General features: G+C 54.2%; 1 protein-coding gene across 5 annotated transcripts; it reads left to right on the top strand.

The window, feature by feature from the left end:
- The first annotated feature begins 65 nt into the window (after positions 1–65).
- On the top strand, positions 66–22,042 carry SLC27A1 (solute carrier family 27 member 1). Of its 5 annotated transcripts, none has more exons than XM_074350463.1 (13): positions 66–275; positions 1,910–2,077; positions 9,710–10,104; positions 10,237–10,398; positions 10,497–10,566; positions 11,328–11,419; positions 11,499–11,608; positions 14,581–14,790; positions 15,895–16,021; positions 16,110–16,247; positions 16,325–16,489; positions 16,885–17,031; positions 18,520–22,042. In XM_074350463.1, exons 2-13 carry the CDS (start codon positions 1,911–1,913, stop codon positions 18,675–18,677), a joined length of 1,941 nt encoding a protein of 646 aa, XP_074206564.1. In that variant the 5' UTR covers positions 66–275; position 1,910; the 3' UTR covers positions 18,678–22,042. The 5 variants fall into 5 exon arrangements, with proteins under 5 accessions (XP_074206564.1, XP_074206566.1, XP_074206567.1 ...); XM_074350465.1 differs by having other exon boundaries at positions 66–289; XM_074350466.1 differs by lacking the exon at positions 66–275 and adding an exon at positions 297–439.
- The last annotated feature ends 611 nt before the right edge of the window (positions 22,043–22,653 follow it).

The following is a 22,653-nucleotide window of genomic DNA, read 5'->3' as shown; positions in this document are numbered from 1 at the left end:
AGGTCGGCCAAGAATGGCAGAGAACAAGCAGGGGTGGGGTGGGCAGGGGGTGCAGAGGAGGGGGAGCTTGGAGAGGGGGATCCAAGGCAGAAGCCCACATGGGCACAAAGCCGTCAGAGCAGGTCCCAGGACTCTTCAGAAACAGAGGCCCCGAGGGGCCCACCTGCTCAGGCTAGGTGTGGCGTCCTGTGTCTTGGCCCGGCTGTCCCTGGCTGTCTACTGCCTGAGCTTCTGGGAGCCCGCGAGGGAGCAGCTAAAGACTGAGGGTGTGGTCTGTAAGTGGCTCCAGGTCAGCCAGGGAACAGGGTGGTGGGTAGCCAGGCCAGCACCGGCAGCGCCTGACCAGAAGGAAGTCTTTGGGGTCTCTAGCTGAGCATTTAGGACCCTGGAATGCAAATAAAGGACTCTGTGGAGCTTCCTGTGGAAGGGTGGGGACCTGGTATGTGGATTTTATCCTCCCTGGGCTCCTGGGATGTTACAATGAGACTTAACTGACAAGATTTGGGGATATAGATTTGGGATTAGCTTGGTTCTTAAAGTACGTCTCTAAGACTGAGGTGAGGGTTAGATCTTTTGGGGCCCATAGCCTGTGAGTTTAGGACTCTCCGGGTCCCTGGAATGTGTTTAAAACTGAAGAGGCTTTGGGGATTGGATTTAGAACAAGATGGGGCAAGAATCCAGCACAGGTAGGCCCTGAGTGTGAACTGGGACTTCCTAGTCCCCCGGGGTAGGGATCTTGGTTGCAGTAATGCTAGGGAAGGTGCACCAAGGAGCGCCCGGGAGCCACGCCTCTGGAGAGGGATGCACGTGTTTTCTAATCGCCAGGCAGAGAGGGGAGGAGGGAGAGGGGGCGTGGTGAAATTTAGTTGTCATGGAGACAGCGGCTGTCTTCGCCAGAGCGTTCTAGCCCCTGCGTCTCGTTGGCCGTCGCTCTGACTAGGGGGCCTTCTCTATGTTCATGGCCTCCGGAACGGGGGCCTCGGCTATACGGCCGAAGGGCTCTAAGCCAGATCGGTCGGAGGAGAACCTTCTTGGTAGGGCAGGTGAGGCGGGGCCTAGGGTGCTAGGTGGACCAGAGTGAAGCCGGAGGGTTGTCGCTGGGCCAAAGCCTGAGGGCGGGGCCGGTGGCTGGGGTGGAACTTGGGCCTGGTAATGCGGGTTAGGCCCAGGACTTGGGGCGAGACTTGAGTTCCTGGGGGCGGGGCCTGATCCAGAGTGGGCGGGGCGTGTGCTTGTGGGCGGGGCCATATGCCTAACCTAGGGGCTGAACATGTTTCAGAGAGGGCGAGGCTCTGGACTGGGAACTTATGTATATGGGCGGGACCGAGGGGGGGGGCCTAAACTGGGGGCGGGGCCAAATGAGTGGCGGATGCGGGTAGAGGTGGGATCTGGCGGAAAGCCCAGGACCAGAAAGCTGGATAGGCTTGAGGATAGGAAGTGGGGGTGGATCCAGGGAACCAAGGACAACAGCTTAGTCATAGCATGGGGGCAGGTCCTAGTCAACTGATTGGGAAGGGCCTGGGTCTGTGTTGGGGCCAAGGTGGGCACTAGGCTTGGCGGCCAAGTCGTTAGGGTGGAGCTTGGGCCCAGAGTATAGCCGCTAGGTCGAGGCACGGGGCAGGGCTTGACGGTGACTGACGGGATGGAAGAGCACTATCTTGGGGCGCGGCCTGTACTCGTGATTGGCAGAAAAGCCTGGGCCGGGTTAGGAGCAAGGCGGCCTGTGTCCGATTTGGGATGGGAAGGAGCCCTAGCCCGGGGGCGGAGTCTGTCCGAGACATGCCCAATACTAGACATGGGGCGGAGCCTGGCCCGAAGCGGGAGCGGAGCTTGTCCTGGGGGCGGGGCTGTTCTGTCCGTGGGGCGGGGCCTCGGCTGCCCGCGGCCTCAGCGCTCTCCGCCTCCCCAGGATGCGGACTCCGGGTGCAGGTTCGGCTTCCATGGCCTCGCTGGTGCTGCTATGGTTGCTCGGGCTGCCGTGGACCTGGAGCACAGCGGCGGCGCTCGGCGTGTACGTTGGCGGCGGCGGCTGGCGTTTCCTGCGCATCGTCTGCAAAACCGCGAGGCGGGACCTCTTGTGAGTGGAGCCCAGGCCTGGTCCCAGGGCTGGAGCGGGTCGGAGGCGGGCTGCACGTCCTGAGGGCGAACACTGGCGAGCTGCAAGGGCGGCTTGGGGATCCCTGAGGGCTTGGGGTGGGGAGAGATTTTGGTGACTGGGGGTGGGGTTTGGATTGGGGCGGGTCTAGGGGCGGGGCCGGGATCTGAAAGAGTGAGGGGTTGGGGCACTCTGAGGGTGCCTGCAGGGGACAGCTTGAGGGTTTCTGGAGGGAGTTGAGTAGTGGCTGCTTGGGTGACCTCAGGAAGCTGGAGGGCAACTTGGGGGTCTTTGGGCCGTGGGTAGGACTTCCAAAGAGCTGAGGCTGACTGGGAGGCCGTGCGTGATTCGGGGGTCTCAATGGGGCCTTGGTGACTGTGGGAGGACTCTAGGAGCTCTTCAAGGACTCCGGTAGGTCCCTAGGCGTTCTCAGGGGGCTTTCTCGGGAAAGATGAAAGGGTTACCTTGAAAGGGCTTTTTAGGGTCTTTGAAGAGTGTTTTGTCTCAAGGCCATTTATAGGTTTCTCTGTGTTCGGGGTGCCCTTCGAGAATTTGAGGTCTGGGTGTGACTTTGGAGGTTGTTCAGGGTCTCTGGAGAGGTTGCTGTGTATTCCAAGACTTGCTTAGGAGTCCCTGGTGACTGGGAGTCCCTGGGGAGGGGATTCTGGGGTTGTTTGCAGGCCTCCTGGGAAGGTCTCTGGGATGTCTCCGAGGAGCTTGCTCAAAGAAGTTGTTTGGGAGTCCTGGGGTGAAATAAGTTTCTGAGCATTCTCATCAGAGCACATCTCAGGAACAGCCTCCTTGTGGGAGCCCACGAGTACCTGCTGTGAATCTCCCAGGTTTGGTGCCCTCAGGAAGTTGGAGGGCTAACCCATTGTAAGGGTGAAGAAACGGAGGCTCCATGAGTGGCAGGATGGTGTGGAGCTGGGAAAAGTGCCACTGCAAATTGACTGGTTGGAACCTTCTAGAACCTGTCCTGTTCCTTCCATGCCCTGGCTCCTGCCCCTGCCCTTGGTCTTCGTACATGCAGGTCTGACTGTGTCTTCTGCTCAGACACCTTCCACGATCTCCATCCTCTGCAGTAGAAAAGACTCAGTCTCCAGCTGGGCACTTGAGCTCCTGCCAACCTATCCCCTGCCCTCTTGCCACTCCCCACCTCTGTAGGTTCACCTCTGTAGGTTCACCCCCAAATCAACTTGCCTTGTCAAGTTCAGGTTGCTACTTCTGTCTAGAACACACTGGGCCTCCTTATGCCTGGTGACGCCTTATGATGTTGCCTCCCTTGGGGACCCTTTGCTGAATTTTTCTGCTCAGAACCTCCCATGGCTTCTTGTTGCCCTTAGAGTCTAGACCACATGAGCTTTCTGACTGTATCCCCAACCTCCTTTCCTTTGTCACTTTTCCAGCTACAATGGCTTCCTTGCTGTTCTTAAACACACTCATATTTGTTCTGGCCCCAGGGCATTTGCACTTGCTTTCCCCTCTGCCCAGATCAGTCTTCCCCCGCTATTCATTTTCATCATGCCATGGCTTAGATGTCACCTTCTCAGACAGCCCTCCCCTGACCCTGTGTCTCTGTAGACCCTCCCACCTAGTTGCTCTCTGGGAGAATGGCCAACATTTACACAGTGCTCCTTCTGTATGCGGCACCATGCTAAGCCTGACTTCTTCAGGCCCTCTCAACAACCTGGTGAGGTGAGTACTCTCTGGTCTCATCTTACAGAGGAGCTGCAAACTAAGGCACAGCATGGTTTTGTGACTTGCCCAAGGTCACACAGCTGGCAAGTAGTAGGGGCAAGATTTGAACCCAGGCAGCATGGACCCAGAGCTTGACTTGTAACCATGAGCAGCACTTGTCATTTGTAATGATCTTATGTGTCTGCTTTTTTGCCTTTTACTTTTTGGGTCTCTTCTTCCCCCCTGCATTCCCCCTCCCCAAACTGTGAGCCCTGTGGGGACCCAGATAGAGATTGTGTTGGTCTTTGTGCCCCTGTGGCCCTGGTCTCCCATCAGGGTGGCACACAGCAGGAGGACGGGATATATCTTTTGGCTGGGAAGCCTTCCCTCCTTCCTTGGGCTTGCCCAGGCCCCAGCTCTGCTCCATGGGACAGGGGACATCTGTGTTCGCTCTGCCTCCCCCAGCACAGGGCAGGGGCTGGGTCCACTCCAAGTCCCCAACACAGAGCGTAACACGCTTTCTGTAGGAGGCAGCCTCAAAGATGGCCCACTTCCTGGTCTTCATGCCCTTGTACTTCCCTTTGAGTGTAGGCTGGACTTAGTGACTTATTTCTAAGAATAGAATACAGCAAATGTAATAGGATATTACTTCTGAGATTAGGTAATAAAAAAGACTGTGGCTTCCATCTTGGGTGCTCTCTTGGGTCACTGCCTTGGCAGAAGAACCCAGCTGCCATGATGTGAGACAGCTCTGTGGACAGTCTCACGTGAGTGAACTTGGAAGTGAATTCTCTCTTGGTGAAACTTTGAGATGACCACAGCCCCAGCCAACATCTTGATTACAGCCTCAAAAGAGACCCTGAGCCAGAACCACCTGGCTAAGCTGCTTCTGGATTCCTGACCCCCAGAAACTGTGAGATAGTAGATGTTTGCCGTTTCCAGTTGGTAATTTGAGGGATAATTTGTTACACAGCAATAGGTAACTAATGTGACTTGTATAGCACACCCCTCTCTGCCAATACCAGGCCTTGTTCTAATGCTCTCACAGTCCCGTAAGGAAGGAATGCTTATTAACCCCATCTTACACTTGGTGAACCAAAGCACAGAGAGGTGAGGTCATTTGCTCAATAACACACAGCCAGGCAGGGGCAGGGCTCCAGAGTCTGTGTTCTTAGCTGCTCTGTTGTACTGGGCTGGGGGCTGCATTTAGACCCTAGGATCAGAAAATATTTAAGCACCCCAAGCCAGTTCTTCCAACTTGTCCTTGTATTTACGTCATGACATCTGATCACATTCAGCCTTGTTTGTTTCTTCCTGCCCTGGTTCCCTGGAGCTCAGGGTGAAAACAGGAGGGGGCAGAAGGAGCAGAGGGACAAGAAGAGGCCTCAGGAAGGGCCCAAAGGCAAACAGTGGCCTCTTTGTCCCCAGGGAGGGGGTGGTTTGTGCTGTTGCCAGGCAGGGCGGCCCAGGCCTGTGGCCGGAACTGAGCATTGGAGTCCACTGCCCCGGCCATGTGGGTGGACTCCAGAGAGGTTGGGGGCGAGGGCAGTTGGGACAGGGCATCAAGGCTGGGCCTGGCTAGGAATATTCAAGTGATCTGAGCAAGACCAGCTGCAGCCTCAGTTTGTGTTTCTTGCTGTGTTGCCTGTGGGCAGAGAGCATCCTTGTGGGGGCCATTTCCTGTGGTTCCCACCCTTGCTGGTGGCCCTCTCCCCGTGGCTTTGACACTAGTACCCCTTCATGGGGTTCTTGGGGTTCTCAATCCAGTTGACCCACAGGAAGCTCTTAGAGGAGAGCTGAGGAAACAGTAGGTGCTCAGACATGTTGATGCTGACTGCCATCAGCCGGCAGTGGACAGATGTTCCCAACATGTGCTGTCTCCTCCCACTCTCTGCTGCACTCACGTCTCTCCAGCCTGCTGGCCTTTGCTGTCCTTTAAATGTGCCAGTCTCCCTCCTGCTCCCAGGCCCTTGCACTCGTGGTGCCCTCCACCTGGAATACTTTCCCTTAAGCTTTACCCATGTCTGGCTCCTTCTCATCCTTCAAAACTTGGTGTAAACGTTGCTTCCTCAGACAAGGCTCCCCTGCCCAACCTTGGATAAAATCTGTCCTGGTTATGCCTGATCACATCATCCTGTTTCTTTCCTTCTTAGGAAATTTATCATAAAACTGTCACTGTTTTTGTTTGCTTTATTATTATTATTATTATTAACTTTCTCCCTCTCCCTATATTGTAAAGCTGTAGGGGTGGGACCACACCTACCTTGGTCACCTGTGCATCCCCATTCTTGTCATGATGTCCAGCATTTGGTGGCACTTTGTGGAGGTGTGCTGTCCTATCTATTTATCGTCAGTATGTCTGTCCCCTGCCCCCTGCCCCAGGCTCCCACTGATCTGACTTCTCATACCAGATCAGGTTCGCTTGTACACAGTAGGTGCTCACTGTTTAGGGGATGAACAAAGGAAACTGCCAGGAAGGGGCAGGATGCTGGGCTCCGGGTTCAGGGGCGTGAATATGATCATCCCACCTCTATTTACTGAGCACCTACTACGTGTCAAGCCACTGGTCGGTTTCAGGGTGTCACTTCCCTGGGCGCTCTCACCGGGTTGCTGCAGACAGAGGCTTTGATGAGGGGAACTCTCCAATTGGAGATGTTCACTGACAAGAACCCCTCCAGCCACTGAGATAAAGCAGGAACCCAGAGGGACGAGGTGGGTGGGAACCTACCCAGGACCCCTTGTCTTTCTCTTCACATCTGTCCCCATTTCTGGCCCCTAAACTGAGAGACTCTGCCCTGAGACCCTGCTCAATTGTGGCTGTCCTGCCCTTGCCAAGGATCTGGCCAGGGCTGGGGCAGCTGTTCCCTCTGGCTGCAGGGTTCAGGCCTGGCCTGGGAGCCCCAGATGCCTCTCTCCCTCCAAGTCTGTCCTGTGGGATTGTTTGTGGCAGGTTCACTGCACTCCAGGAGGGTGGGGCCTTGGGTGTGTCTCCTCCACAGCTGTCTCTCCAGGGTCTAGAAGGAAACAGAGGCCAAGTCCTGTCCACCCAGAGCAGGGAGAGACAGCCTAGGGGCAAATGGTAATGGGTAACCAAGTCAACTGCATATGGCATTTGAAGACCTTGAATCCATGTTAAAAAAACAAAGAGGGGGTGAGGGGGATGGAGAGGGTATAGCTCAGTGGTGGAGCGTATGCCTAACATGCACAAGGTCTTGGGCTCAATCCCCAGTATCTCTATATAAATGAATGAATGAATGAGTGAATGCATAAACCTAATTACCCCTCTCCAAAAAAAAAAAAAAAACCCTTAAAACAAAGCAAGGGCTAGAGAAGGGAGGGAGTGATGCAGCAACATGTAGGGCAACATGAGCCAAGACCTTATGGAGGTCGGGGAGGAGCCATGTGGATGTTGGGAGAAGGTAGTCCAGGCAGAGGGCACAGCCTGTGCAAAGGCCCAGAGGCAGAAGCATGCCGGGTGTATTCAAGGAACAGTGAGGAGGCATGAGTGAATGAGTGAGTGAAAGGGAATGTTTGGGGAGGAGGGAAAAGGGGAGGGAGTGGAGGAAGATGGAGGAGAAGGAGGGTCTGTCTCCATCACTGCTGGGTCTTGCCCAGCATGGGCTCGGCCTGGCACATAGTAGGTTCTCACTATTTGGGGGATAAATAAAGCGTCTGTGCCCCTGCGCTGGCTGCTCGAGAGGGAAGGCACACCAGGTTTTGTGTTCAGGCAGGAACACAGTTATCTGGCCTCTGTTTACTGAGCACCCATTACGCTCTAGGCTCCTTGGCCAGTGCGGATGTAACTTCCCTGGACGCTCACAACCCTGGAGGGCATGGACTCGTGACTGGGTGGCTTCACACAGGGGTTTTGAAGGGGGTACATAGCCGGGCAGGGAGGGCTCTTGAGGTGGACAAGAGAACATTCCCTGAGCCCAGCCAGTGCCCAACCCAGTCTGGCCCCATTTGGGGGAATCTACACTGTGATGGGGAGCAGTGGGCACAGTGCAGGGGCCGAGCCCTGTAAGACTTCCTAGGGGAGGTGGTGAGGATGCCGGGAGGAGCCCAGTTATGTGTAGGGTTGTGCACAGCTCAGTGTGCTGGAAGGTGGCATGTGTTTGGGTGCTACAGTTGAGCCAGGTCACAAAGGCCTGGTCCCTCCCCAGGGTAAGCAGGAAGGGCCTTCCAGGGACTCCCAGGGTAAGCAGTCTGAGACCCAAGCAGGAAGAGCCATAAATCTCATCAGAACCCTGACTCCTGGTTTTAAAAAACTGCAGATGCAGGTGATTGTGTGGACCCCATCCATCCTCTCTCTAACAGACCACCCTCCCACCACCCACCCAGGACCTTGTCTTCCTCCGTTCCCAGGCCCATTCCCACACCAGGGCCTTTGCACTGGCCGTGCCCCTGGCGTTACACCCAAGGCTACTCCTTTTCACCTTTGAGAGACCTGCTCAGACTTCACCCACCTGCCTCTCTCCAGGGCCGCCACCGCCCCCATTCTGTCCCATGTCACTCTGACTGCATCACCCATCATGGCCTTGTCATCATCCAGCACTTTTCTCATGCTCATTCATGTATGTGGAGGGGGGTTGCTCCCCTGGGAAGACTGAGCTTCTGGTCATCTCTGAGCTAGGAATAGTGCCCAGCATGCAGTAGGTGCTGGTACAAAAAACCCCCAAAACACCCACACACATACAAAAACTGAAAAATAAAGCCAATTAAATCTTCCAATTAAAATACAAATGAAGTTGATTAAATCTTCAAATTGGAAAAGAAAAAAAAACCAGTAGGCCTGGTACACATCAGCTGCCTGCATGAATGAAGGAGGGAGGGAATGAATGAATGAGTATCAGTGCTGAGATCTGCTATGGACCAGTTGAGTCCATGGGTGTGAGGAAGCTATTGCAGGGAATCGAGGACACACAGAGGAAGCAGCAGGGGTGAAAAGGATGGATTTGATAACTGATTTGATGCTAAAGCTGGTGGGACACAGTAGCAAGATGTAGCCTAAAAAGGGGGTGGAGTTGAGATGACCTGTATCTGTCAGGGCAGAGAAAGCTGCTGTAACAAACAGGCCCCCAGCTTATCAGTGGCTGAACCCAGCTCTAGGTTACCTCTCACAGCCAGGGGCTCAGAGTGGCAGGGAAGGGAGCCAGATAAAGCCAGGAGACCACTTGCTTCTTGAGCTCCCACACTGAGAAATTCTGGATTTCTTGGTTCTGTGCTATAAAGCAAGCAAGTCCATTTCTCACTCATCTGACAGCCTGGCATCAGTGGTGGCTGCTCATCTCCAGGTGGTCATTCAGTGACCTGGCTCCATCTACTGGGGTTCAGCTTTCCCCAGGGGCTCCTTTCCCCTCGTATCTATTAGCAAGAAGGGCCAGGGGAGCAGGGCCTCGTGCTAGTCCGTCTTTGGGCCCCACCTGGGGCAGAGGCAGCTCCTCCCCTGGGTGGAGGCAAATGTGCTAGATGGCTCAGCCCTCCGTGCCTAGTGCCATTGAGTGACTTGGGAGTGGACGGACCCCAGGGCCTGGTAGGGGCAGGCAGAGCACAAAGAGTCCACGGTGGAGGCAGTGAGGGGGCAGCATGGTGCCCTTGGGACGTCCCAGGAGGGAGAAAGGAAAGACTGGGCCCCAGCTCCCTCAGGGTCACCGAACAAATTGTGGTGGAGGAGGACAGGGTGACTCTGATTGACACTGCGTGGCCTGGCCAGTTTTGCGAATCTACCTACTTCTGGGCTGGTTCGTAAATGGTTCTTTGCCCTCAGTTCCCCGAGAGAGCCAGCAACCCAAGGGTCCTCACTGAATCCTCACCACCTTTGGGGGTACAGGGACTTTTAACTCTGCTTTCTCCTCATGGGGATGCTGAGGTTTGGGGAGGTCTCCTGGAGGCTGGGCAGGGCACCTAGTAACACTGTCCCTTCGTCTCCACCCCCAGCGGCCTCTCTGTGCTGATCCGTGTGCGCCTGGAGCTGCGGCGACACCAGCGTGCCCACCACACCATCCCGCAAATCTTCCAGGCGGTGGCCCGGCAGCAGCCCGAGCACCTGGCACTGGTGGATGCGGGCAGCGGTGTGTGCTGGACCTTTGCACAGCTGGATACCTACTCTAATGCTGTGGCCAACCTCTTCTGCCAGCTGGGCTTCACGCCGGGCGACGTGGTGGCCCTCTTCCTGGAGGGCCGGCCAGAGTTCGTGGGGCTGTGGCTGGGCCTGGCCAAGGCGGGTGTGGAGGCCGCGCTGCTTAATGTTAACCTGCGGCGGGAGCCCCTGGCCTTCTGTCTGGGCACCTCAGGCGCCAAGGCCCTGGTCTTCGGAGTGGAGCTGGCAGCAGGTGAGGCTGGGTGTGGGCATCATTTCGGGGGTAGGGGGGATCTGGGGCTGCCCTGGGTGGGGAGATGGTGCCTCTAGGGCCTTGGGAGGGGGCCTGTCCATCCTTGACCGTGACATATATTTCGGGCCGCAGCGGTGGCCGAGGTGAGCGGACAGCTGGGCAAGAGTCTGGTCAAATTCTGTTCTGGAGACTTGGGGCCTGAGGGCATGTTGCCGGACACCCAGCTTCTGGACCCACTGTTGAAAGAGGCCTCCACAGCCCCCCTGGCACAGCCCCCTGGCAAGGGCATGGATGGTGAGTGCAGGTGGGATCCCCCTGCCGATGCCCACCCTGTCCCCTTGTCCCTCCCACCCATCCCAGCCTCCAGTCCCCAACACCTGCGTCTCTCTCAGATCGACTCTTCTACATCTACACGTCGGGGACCACGGGGCTGCCCAAGGCTGCCATCGTTGTGCACAGCAGGTGAGGGGCCCGTGGGCATCGCCCTCAGCGCTGAGTGACTCCAGGTTGTCTCTACAGCCGAATCCCCCCAACCCCAGCTCCTGTTGGGGTCTCGTGGGCATCTTCATCCCAACCCGCTAAAACCCACAGCCCATCACAAGACACAATGCTGCCCTCTGCCTCTCCTTGACCTCCTCCTTCCCCAGCTCCTGCCCCCAACAACTCTCCTTTCCTCCACTGGCATAAGAGGGTTTAAAATCCTAAATCAGACCTCTGGTGCCAAACCTCCCTGTCCCCACCTTGGCCCTCAGAATAAAAGCCACAATCACGTTGTGCGGCAACTGCTACTTCTCTGATGCTCACTCGCTTCTCGGCCCCTCACACTTGCTCAAACCTACCCAGCTCCTTCTGGCCTCAAGGCCTTTGCATGTGCTCTGCCCTCTATCCGGGTGCCCTTCCCTAGCTCTCCCCACAGTTGCCTCCCGCCAGGTCTCAGCTCATGTGTCACCTCCCCAGACAGGACACTTCAGCCTCCCTGGCTGGGTCCCCTGCAGCCTCTCTCTGTCCCTTTGCCCTATTTTATCGCTCGTGGCACCTAACACCATGGACAGTTATTTTCATATTTGTTGCATGTTCTTTTTCCACGGTTCTGTAAGGCCCCTGTGACCTGGGCTGGCTCTGCCTGGGTCCCTGCAGTGTCCCCTGCACCCAGCACACTCCCCCTACTCCCGTGCTTTTTCTGAGAGGTAGGTCCCAGCCCCTGCACTCCCTGCGCCCTGCAGGTACTACCGCATCGCGGCATTTGGCCACCACGCCTACAGCATGCAGGCGTCAGACGTCCTCTACGACTGTCTGCCCCTGTACCACTCTGCAGGTACTGTGGGGCAACTTGGGTGGTGGAGTGGGCGGGGGACTGGGTACTGGGGACCCCTCACCGAGTCTACTCTCTGCAGGGAACATAATGGGCGTGGGTCAGTGTCTCATCTATGGGCTAACTGTGGTCCTCCGCAAGAAGTTTTCAGCCAGCCGCTTCTGGGATGACTGCGTCAAGTACAACTGCACGGTCAGGCCCCGCCCCCTCTCGCACCTGCCCCCACCATCATGGCGCTAAATGGCTGCCTTCCAGGGACGTGGGAGCCGGGGAGGGGGGCGGCTGCGGGAAGTCAGGCTTCGTGCTCTATATCCAGCCCGAGGCTAAACCTTCAACATATAAACTCATTGGATCCTCATAACTGCGAGCATCATCACACTCATTTTGCAGGTGGGGAAACTGAGGCTTCTAAGGCAGCTGGGATTGGATGCAGACTGGACTGCCTGAGCTCCTTAAGGCACTGCCTTCCCCATGCCCTGTGCCGCAAAGGTCTTCCCTGCTGCTGGCCATAGGGGAATGGGTACAGTCACTGTCCTGGGCTGATTAAGGCCACAAAGCCCAGGGCTTCCAGGCGGGGTAAGCACGAGGCAGAGGTGGAGGGCATCTGCTCTCTTTAGAGCAGCCTTGGGGGAGAGGGGTAAGACAATTCCCTCTTCCCTCTGCAGTGAGAAGAAACCAGTCCCGGGGGTTCTGTGCTGTGATGAGGGTGGAAATACAAGTGTCAGTACCTTCCTCCAGGAGGAAGAAGGGGTGAGGAGGGGAGAGAAGGGGTGAGGAGGGGAGAGAAGGGGGTGTGTCCAGGGACTGGCAAACTGGCAGGTGCTGACCCCACCTTGAACAGGTGGGGCTCAGAGAGGTTCAGCCACTTGCCTGGATCACACACAGCTAGGCAGGATGGAGGCTCTGGTCTGGTCATCCTGGAGGACCCCCAGGGTGATGACTATGCCCAGCTCTGCTGTTGAGGATTTTGCCTTCTGCTTCTGGGGGTGGCAGGGGAAGAGTCTTAGGGAAAGTTACTAATCTGAATCTTGAAATATAAAACTGTCCATTTTATTAACTTAACTATTGAGAGTTGCAAGTATACATAAATGTGGACAGAAAAGTTTAGGGGATTCCCAGGTACCCATCACTTGGCCCCAGAGGCCGTCAAATACCCAGTTCTGCCCCCTCCACTCCCACCCACATCCCTCCTCCTGGGTTGTTGTGAAGCAGCCCCAGACAGCAGCCTGTTTCCTGCATAGATGTTTCAGTAAAACTTTTGAAAGATGAGGACTATTTTTGTATTGAGGTGAAATTCACATAAGATTAGCCATTTCAAAGTGGACAGTTTGGTGGCATTTAGTACATTCACAGCACTGTGCAGCCAACACCTGTGTCTAGTTCCAGAACATTCCATCGCCCCAAAAGGAAACCCTGTCCCCATTGGCAGTCACTCCTCATTCCCCCTCCCCCAGCATCTGGCTTCTCTGGATAAATCTGCTTTCTGTCTCTATGGATTTGCCTATTCTGGACATTTCTTATAAATGGGATCTCTGTGTGGCCTTCTGTGTTTGATGAGGGCTGTTTTTAAAACAAAAGATCTGAAAGCAGGGTCTCAAAGAGATATTTGTACATCCACATGTCCATCGACACATGAATGGATAAGCAAAATGTGGTCCATCCATACAATGGAATATTATTCAGCCTTGAAAAGGAAGGAAATTCTGACACCTGTTACAACATGGATGAACATTGAGGATATTAGTTAAATGAAATAAGCCAATCAAAAAAAGGCAAATACAGCATGATTCTACTTATCTTAGGTTCTTACAGTAGCCAAAATCATAGACAGAAAGTAGGCTGGTGGTTGCTAGGGGTTGGGGGAGGGGAGAATGGAGAGTTAGTGTTTGTTGGGTAGAGAGTTTCAGATTTATAAGATGAAAAGAGTTGTGGGGATGGATGGTGGTGATGGCTGCTCAACAATGTGAATGTATTTAATACCACTGAACTGTACACTAAAGATGGCTAAGATGGGGGGAGGAGGGTATAGCTCAGCGGTAGAGTGTGTGGAGTGTCAGGAAGATTAAACAGATGAGCTCCAGGCTTGGTGGGTAGTGAGTGCTCAGTACACTTATAGTCATCAGGTATTTATCAAGTCCTGGTCAAGAGATACCTCTCAGCCATGGTGACTTTTGACGTGAGACCTGAGGACCCTGATGCATCTGAGGGGAGAGTGCTCTAGGCAGAGGGCACAGTATGTGCAAAGGCTCTGCAGAGGAGACCTATGTGGCAGAGACGAGTGAGAGTCGAAGGGAGAGGAGGCGGTGAGGGCAGTGGGGCCAGACAGAGTTGATCACAGGCAGAATTTTGTACTTCATTTTGTGTGTGAGAGAGGAGTTGTGAGTAACGATTGCCATGGTGGTTAATTCTGAACATGTAACATTTCTTACAGACTGTGGAGCCAGGGGGCCCAGATTCAAATCACATTTTACCATGTTATCAGCCTTGGTGGTTACTTACTGTCTGTGAGCCTCAGTTTCTCCATCTATGAAATGGGAAGGATAATCATTCAGAAGCTGACCTGGAAATGAAGTCTCAAGGGCACCTGGGGTAACCAGGAGATGATCCTGGGGGGGTGAAGCCACAAGACAGGGAGGGAAGGAACTCCTTAGGGGGGTCAGCCAGTGAGCAGGTGACTCCATGGGCAACTGGGGCTGGGTCCTCGCTGTGACTTCAGAGAGGCAGTGAAGAGCATGTGCTTGAGAGTGGTCCCACCCCAGGGTCGGTCGAGGCTGTGGGCAGCCTGATCTGAGATGGTTGGGGCTCTGGAGGACAGTAATGGCTCTGGGCTGTGGAGTGTCAACACTGAGGCTCATTTTCCTGCCTGCCTGCGCCACACGTGGTGTTCCCAGGAAGTAGCACAGGGGATAGAGGGACCTTGGAGGGGCCTGGGGGAGCGACGCATCCACTCAGAAGGCGTGTCAGGGACTGAGGGAGTGGATAGGTGTAAATGGCCTGGGCTGTTTCCTTGCTATCCTCACCCTTAAGGCCATTTTGGTCCTAGCGGCCAGGTTGGAGAGGGGAGGTTTCTGGGTCTGGGAGTCTTGGGCCCTCTGCAGCCTCCACCACAAGCAGGTTCCCCTCTGGCCCAGCGCAGGCGCCCACCGCTCACTCCCCACCCCCAGGTGGTCCAGTACATTGGGGAGATCTGCCGCTACCTGCTGAAGCAGCCAGTGCGTGAGGCAGAAGGGCGGCACCATGTGCGCCTGGCGGTGGGCAACGGACTGCGGCCAGCCATCTGGGAGGAGTTTACGGAGCGCTTCGGCGTGCGTCAGATTGGCGAGTTCTATGGGGCCACGGAATGTAACTGCAGCATCGCCAATGTGGACGGGAAGGTGGGTGCATGCGGGGCCACCCAGGCGGGTCTCAGGGTTCAGGGATTGCTGCCACCTCTGCCTTGTTGGCCCATGTTCCCACAGAACAGCCTGGATTGTGGCAGAAGCTTGGCCAGGGGACCTTCCTCTGGGCGTGCACAGTCACAAGTTCACAGAGTGGCTGTGTGCTCTGGGCAAGTGCCTCAGCCTTTCTGAGGCTCAGTTTTTAGCAGTGGAGGTGGCAGGGGAGAGCAGGGGCCTGGGGGGGATCCAGGGCCAGGAATGGGGTGCTGATCTCCGACTAGGCAAGTCACTCAGGCTCCTTGGGTCTTGGTTTCCTTATCAGTAAATGGGAATACCAGCTCATTACGTTTGTTCTAATCACCCAACATCATAAGCTCAGCACAGCACCCTCCCCCATGCGGTAGGTTCTCTGCAAACAGATGCTTTTATGATTAGCAATGATTATTTCCATTCTGCCCTTGCAGGACCCTCCTGCTCCCTAGTCAGGTCCTTCTCACTCACAGCCAGGAACAGAAAATGAGAAGTAGAATAAAGCAAGTGCCCTTGGGGCAAGGATTCTTTTCTGTCTCTCACTGCTGGGTCCCCAGCACCTGAGAAAAAGGCACAGGCCCCACCATGCACATCTGTTGAATGAACAGCCCAGGAGGACACTCCAGCTGTGCTAGCACAGGTCGCTGCTGTAACAAACATACCCAGCTGCCTTCAGCAGCACAGATTCATTAGACAGGCATTTCTGCCCGTAGAACTGAGCCAGGCAAGGTGACATGCAGTGGGCAGCAGGCAGAAGCTCTGCCAGTGTCCCCCAAGTTGGCTACTTCCTGCCAGCATGGAGAGTTTTAAGGACCAGGAAGTGGCAGCCTGCCAGTAAGTCTCTTCACACAACCGCAAGGGAGGCTGGAAAAGTGCGAAAGGGGTGTGAGTTCTGGGAGGATGCTGCACATAATACTCTCCTCTTTCAGATCGGCCAGGGTGACAGAGTTGGGGTGACACTAGGGGTCACTAGTGCTAATTCCAGGCCCTGGGGCAGGAGAGGCAAGGTATCTGGGGCAAGGACACTGTGTCACCCGGATCTCCTTGCTGACTGGGTTTGCCCCATCCCAGGTTGGCTCCTGTGGCTTCAACAGCCGCATCCTGCCCCATGTGTACCCCATCCGGCTGGTGAAGGTCAATGAGGACACCATGGAACTACTGCGGGATGCCCAGGGTCTCTGCATCCCATGCCAGACCGGTGAGCGGGGTCCCACCCAGTCCCCTGGGGAGCTGGGGCCCCCACCTTCTGCCTGCCCAGCGCAGCCTGAGTGCTGCCTCCTCCCCAGGGGAGCCCGGCCTCCTCGTGGGCCAGATCAACCAGCAGGACCCGCTGCGTCGCTTTGATGGCTACATCAGCGAGAGCGCCACCAACAAGAAGATCGCCCACAGCGTTTTCCACAAGGGTGACAGTGCCTACCTCTCAGGTGTGCAGACCCGACCCTGGGGACTGGCTATGGGGACGGCTAGTCGCCATCTTACCTTACCCCTTCCTCTCTGCCAGGTGACGTGTTGGTGATGGATGAACTGGGCTACATGTACTTCCGGGACCGCAGCGGGGACACCTTCCGCTGGCGTGGGGAGAATGTCTCTACCACTGAGGTGGAAGGCGTGCTGAGTCGTCTGCTGGGCCAGACAGATGTGGCCGTGTATGGGGTGGCTGTGCCAGGCAAGCCAGGGCTGTGGGGGTGGTCCAAGGGTACGACAGCCCCAGAGGAGCCCAACCAGGAGGAGCTTGGAGGCACAGGTGCCCTTGTAGGCAGGACCTAAGGCAGTGCACAACCTGGGCAACTGCATATGGCAGCCAGGGTGGGAGCCAAGATCTGGAATTACTCCTTATGTCTGATGTTGGGCCTCGGTTTTCTCATCCAGAAAATGGGATCACGAAATCCGCTGTGGCTCAGGGCTGCAGGGAGTGCTGCAGGAGCTCAACAAAATGTTCACTGCTTTGGCGAGCATTAGTCCAGGTGGAAGGGACTGGAGACAGGAGGCCAGAGACCACCATTGGAGGGTGTATCTGGTCCCAGTGACAGGTGGTGTTCTCAGCCTGACCTCTGTCTCCAGGAGTAGAGGGCAAAGCAGGCATGGCGGCCATCGCAGATCCCCATGGCCAGCTGAGCCCCAATGCGCTGTACCAGGAGCTGCAGAAAGTGCTGGCCCCCTACGCCAGGCCGATGTTCCTGCGCCTCCTGCCCCAGGTGGACACCACAGGTGCGGCCCCCTGCCTCTCTGTCCTCCCGTGTGTCTGTGGATTCCTCAACTATTTACTTATTTGTCCTGGTTCAGCCCCTGTGCCCAGTCTGACATAATGGTTCTCGGCCAGCCAGCCCTGTGGGCTCAGACGGGGCCCTTCTCTTGTTTCATTTACGTACTTATCTCTTTCCACCCCTCACTCCTGCTCCCACTGGGCATTCTACAATGTTTGGTGCATTTCTTCATTTTCTGCCTTTTTCTGATGAGTAGGAAATTTGAGCAAATCATCTCATAGCTCTGAGGTTTCCTCTTCTGTAAATCACCTGCTCATATATTTCACTCATCTTTGTCTTGCCTCACTCTTCCTTTGTGATTTACGGGAGTTCCCCATAAGAGTCTAGATGTTCATTCCTTAGCAGTTGCCGACATTCTAAATCTCATCTGTTTTTTTGGTGAGGAGGTAATTAGGTTGGTTGGTTGGTTGGTTGGTTTTAATGGAGGTGCTGGGGATTGAACTCAGGACCTCGTGCCTTGTGCATGCTAAGCACACACTCCATCATTCAGTCATACTATACCCCCCTCTAAATCTCATCTATTTTGGAGTCTAACTATTAACTTGGTCCACAGTGCCCTTTGTTGAAAAAGAAGCCCCTACTTTAAAAAAATTTTTTTAACAATTTTTTTAACCTTTATATATTTATTTATTTTTAGTGGGGAGGTAATTAGGTTTATTTACTTATTTTGGGTGGAGCTACTGGGGATTGAGCCCAGGACCTTGTGCATGTTAAGCATACGCTCTACCACTGAGCTGTACACTCCCCTAAATCCCTAGTTTTAATACAAACTTAACCCCCTTCCCTTTTTTAATCTTATCGTTTGTGCTTTTGAAGTTGTATTTGTTTTAAACCTTCCCAACTCTAGAGCATACAGGTATTTCTCCCTTGATTTCTTTTTTTTTTTTTTCTACTAACCCTAACCCTTAGCCTGTCTTTCACAAAACCCTGCTTTAATTGTCCAGGGCAGGGAGTGCATGCTTTTTCTTAAAGAACCAGACAATAAATATTTTCCGTTTTTCGGGGACACAGCCTCTGCAGCAATAATTCAGTTCTGCAGCTGTGATGCAAAAACAGCCGTGAACAGTGTGTACCTGGAGGGGTGGGGCTTCTGATAGTGGGCGGGATTTGGCCCCTGGGCCGGGACACAGACCTGTAAGTTGCTGACTCCTGAACTACTGCGTGACAGACCCAGCCCTGCCACCTTCTTGGTCTTTTGGGGTGTGGACACGTGACCAGGCAGGGTGTACACAAGAGTTTCAGGCCATGATGAGGGTGGTCAGGGAGGCCTCCAAAGAACAAGGGGAAGTCAGGCAGACAAAATGGGGAAGAAGATTCCTGGTGGAGGGTATGGCTGATCAGAGGCCTAAAGGTGGAGAGGATGATGAGGTGAGGGGAGCACCTGGAAACCTCCTGACAAGTCCCCACCCTACCCCTACCCCTACCCCAACAGGCACCTTCAAGATTCAGAAGACGCGGCTGCAGCGGGAGGGCTTCGACCCATGCCAGACCTCAGACCGGCTCTTCTTCCTGGACCTAAAGCAGGGTCACTACCTGCCTCTGGATCAGGGTGTCTACACCCGCATCTGCTCGGGTGCCTTCGCCCTCTGACGTTCCTCCTCTGCCCGCCAGAGACTCCATGCCAGGCCCAGCAAGGGAGGCTGGCTTGAGCCAGACAGCCCTGCCCTGTCCTGGGGCAGAGAATCTAGATCCAAGGAGGAGCCTGTGTCTCCTGCCTTCACCCACCTCTCCCCTTCCCGGGGCCCCGCCTGCCTTTCATCAGGCTCCTGTGTCTGTGTGTGTGTCTCTTCTCCCTGCTTCCTGGCTTCCCCACTGTTCCCGACTATCCTCCCCTTTCTCCTCCATTTCTCCTCCTCTCTTCTCCCTTGCCCTTTCCTGCCAAAAGCAGAACAGACATTTCCTATGCAGTGGGGCCTCTCCACTTTGTCTCAGCTGTGCCTTAATGAGCCCCACCCAGTCTAGGCCTCCCTAGGCAGCTGGATTCCAGGACGTTGTAGCCCTGTGTGAGCTCCAGGCAGGCCCTGCACCTCCTTGCTGAACTAACGAGCTGGGAGGCGGTCTGTCTGGCCAACCCGGGGGCAGGGGGCCCTCAGCAAGGGACCTCTAGGTCAGCAGGAAATCTCCCCCCAGGCCGGGCCAATTGCACTGCCTATCCCTGGTGGGTCTCCCTTGCCTTGCCTGCCTTGCCTGATGCCCCAGAAACTTCCAGAACTGACTTCCAGAACAGAAACTCCTACCCAGATGTCCCTATTCAGGCCATCTCCATAGAGCTCCTCCCGGAGGGGCCCTGAAGATGGCTCTGGGTGGCTGCTTGGCCCACTGCTCAGATGCTCACCCCGGTGGAGGCCTCTTGGGGCCCTGCTGGGTGTGGCTGCTGCTGGGAGTGGCATCAGCTGGGTTGGGGGATGTCTCCAGTCAGGGGTGGCATCTGAGATAGCCTCTTGGGCCTGAGGAGTTCCAGCCTGTTGAATGTCTCTGCTGGTCTTGCTAGTGACAGCTTGGACCCTGTGTTGGTGACATCCTGAGACAACGCTGCCAGGACAACTCAAACATCGCCATTGGCTTTGGTGGTGACTCTTCCCAGACACCCACTGTTGATGCCAGCAACCCAGACTGTCCCTCTGTCTCTCCCTGTAGCAGCACCATCCGGCCCTTAGAACAGCAAGGCCAGTAACAAGTGACCCCGTGCTGTTTCACATGGGCCTTTCCAAGCACCAAGGTATTGCTTCCTAGTTAAGTTTAAGAAATAAACCTTCAGAGTGTCTGGTGCCTGGTGGGGGCTCAGTCACACACCGTTTGTCCCCATGTGGCTTAGAGCCTTTTCTGGGCTTTAGAAAGCAGAACCCTCACCGGGGAACACACAGTCGCCAGACATGAGCAAAACACGCTTGTCTTTTTTTTTTTTATTTTATTTTTTAAAATAGTTCCTGTGGCCTGTTCTCCCACCGGCGAGGCCCCAGGGGTCTGGGGACAGGGGGCACATTGTTGGTGTTTCACCACCTCCCTGCAGTCTCTGGGGCCTCACATTGCCCTGTGCTAGCCTCAGTGGTCCCAGGAGACTGCCAGCCGATCTGCCTGTGGGTTCTGTCAGGTGCACAGGTTGGCCCAGGACAGAGGGTGTGTCCTGGTATGTCTGGCTGCCCCAGGAAGGGTGCTGCTCAGTGTGCAGGGCCAGCAGGTGTGGCCATAGCTCTGGGTGAGAGCCCACTGGGCCTGCGAGTATCGCCATCTTAGCTGGATTTTAAACCTGGGACATTGAGCTCCAGAGTGTATACTCTCAGCCCCCAACTTCTGCTGTCCCCCCTCCAGAATTACAATGTCTTTCTCATCTTGTCTCCACTTCAGAGACTGAGGAAGAAAGTCTTAAGATGATGGAGTATTTGCTGGGTGGGGGTACCCAGGGGACAACCTTTGGCCAGCTCAAAGATGGATCATTGATGGATGGGGCTGGTCCTTGAATGTCCACAGTGCAAGAGAGGGATGCAAGGTATAGCCTTCGAGAAGCCCAGTGAGGATGAGAGAAGGATCTGTTGCCACTGGGAATGGAGCATTGGTGGTGTGTTGATAAGCAAGTGCATTCTGGGTAACATCCCTTTAGATACCCTGACCACCTCCAAAGGTGTCATTATGGTCCCTGTTGTCCAGCTGAAGAAACTGAGGCTTAAGGAAGGGAATGAAGTCTTTGTCAGGGGCTCTTGATGAGAAAGTGGTCCAGTGGGGACCTTTCTCATTGCAAAGCCTGCAACTCTAGCTGCAGCGTAAGAAGTTCCCTCCAAATTGGCAAGAAAATCATCCTGATGACTCTTAGGATCAGGCTCTGTTTTGCTTTTTAAAATGAATTAACATTTTATTAGGGCAGTTTTAGGTTTACAGAAAAGTAAGCAGAAAGTACAGAGATTTTCCATATACCCTCGCACCCCTGCACCACTATTTCCCCTATAATTAACATCTGGCATTAGTGTGCGACATTTTTTTATACTTGAGCTAATTTTGAAACATTATTATTAACACAAGCCCACAGTTTACATTAGGATTCACTCTGTGTTGTACATTCTGTGGGTTTCAACAAATGCGTAAGACATACATCCACTGTTAACAGTGTCACAAAGAATCAGATGGGCTGCTTTCACTGAGCAAGATGCATTTGAGGGTCCTCTGTGCTGTCTTGTGACTTGAGAGCTCTGTATTTTTTATGCCTAATAAAAAGCTCTGTGACTTGCCCCAGGGACCCTCGGTAAATCAGGAAGAAAGCTGGGATCGGAAGGTCCTCTGCCCCAAACCTTTCCTTTTTGGAGGGACCCTGGAAGGATACACAGAGAGGTGACGTCTGTACTTGCGATGGGGGAAGAGAAACCCCAGCTTGGTGTCAGCAAGTGTGCTGTGAGAGGCAGGGGCTGAGCGGTTTGTGATGGACGACGCAGGAGAAACAGCTGCCCAGGAGGGCATATGGAGGAGGGAGAGTTGGAGCTACAAGAGCTTCCCACGAACAGGTGGCTGCAGGCTGGGTCCCTGCCCCACACCTTTCAAGGGTCTCCATCACTCTGGGGAAGTTTTCAGGCTCTTTGGCTAGCACTGCCATCCTGCAGGCTCTTTTCCTTGCACCACGGATGGTCGTTTCCAGTCTGTCTGGCTTCCATGCTTTGCTCCTGCTGTCTCTTGTGCTCGAACCACTGTTCTGCCTTCCTGTGCCTGGCCAACTCCAACTGATTTATTGCTTGATTGAGCTATTATTCATATATCATAAAATTCACCCTTTAAAATTGTGCAATTCAGCGACTTTCATTATACCCACAAGGTTATGCAAACATCCCACCTGTCTAGTTCAGAACAGAAACCTTATGTTCATTAGAAATCACTCCCCATGCCCTGCTCCCTAGCCTCTGGCAACTACCTTCTGTCTCTACAGATGTACCTGTTGTAGACATTTGCTAGAAGTGGAATCATATAATACGTGGCCTTTGGGTGTCTGGTTTCTTTCACTCACATGTTTTTAAGATTCATCCAGGTTGTAGTTCATTCCTTTTTATGGCCAAATAGTATTCCATTGTATGGATAGACTACATTTTGTTTAACCATTCACCAGTTGATGGGCACTGAGTTACTTCCAATGTTGGAATGAGTAATGCTGCTGTGAACATTCATGTAATTAGGTTTATTTACTTATTTTTAATGGAGGTACTGGGGATTGAACCCAGGACCTTGTGCATGCTAAGCACTCACACTACACTGAGCTATACCCCACTCCCCTAAACATTTATGTAAAAGGTTTTGTGTATGTCCATCCTTAATTCTCTTAGGCATAATCTTAGGTGTGGAAATGCTAGGTCACACAGTAGCTCTATGTTTAATCTTTTGAGGAACTGCCAGACTGTTTTCCAAAGTGACTGTACCATTTTATATTCACACCAGCAGTAGTATGTAAGTTCCAATTTCCCACATCCTCGTCAGCACCTCTTACTTTCTTTTTAATTATAGTCATTTTAGTGGGTGTAAAGTGTTACTTCATTGTAGGTTTTCTTTAACTTAAAAAATTCATTTTATATGTTTATGCATTTATTTTTAGCTC

This window comes from Camelus bactrianus, chromosome 22 (assembly GCF_048773025.1).
Source record: "Camelus bactrianus isolate YW-2024 breed Bactrian camel chromosome 22, ASM4877302v1, whole genome shotgun sequence".
NCBI lineage: Eukaryota > Metazoa > Chordata > Mammalia > Artiodactyla > Camelidae > Camelus > Camelus bactrianus.
The sequence above is the reverse complement of the archived record's forward strand: the minus strand, read 5'-3'. Positions and strand labels throughout refer to the sequence as shown.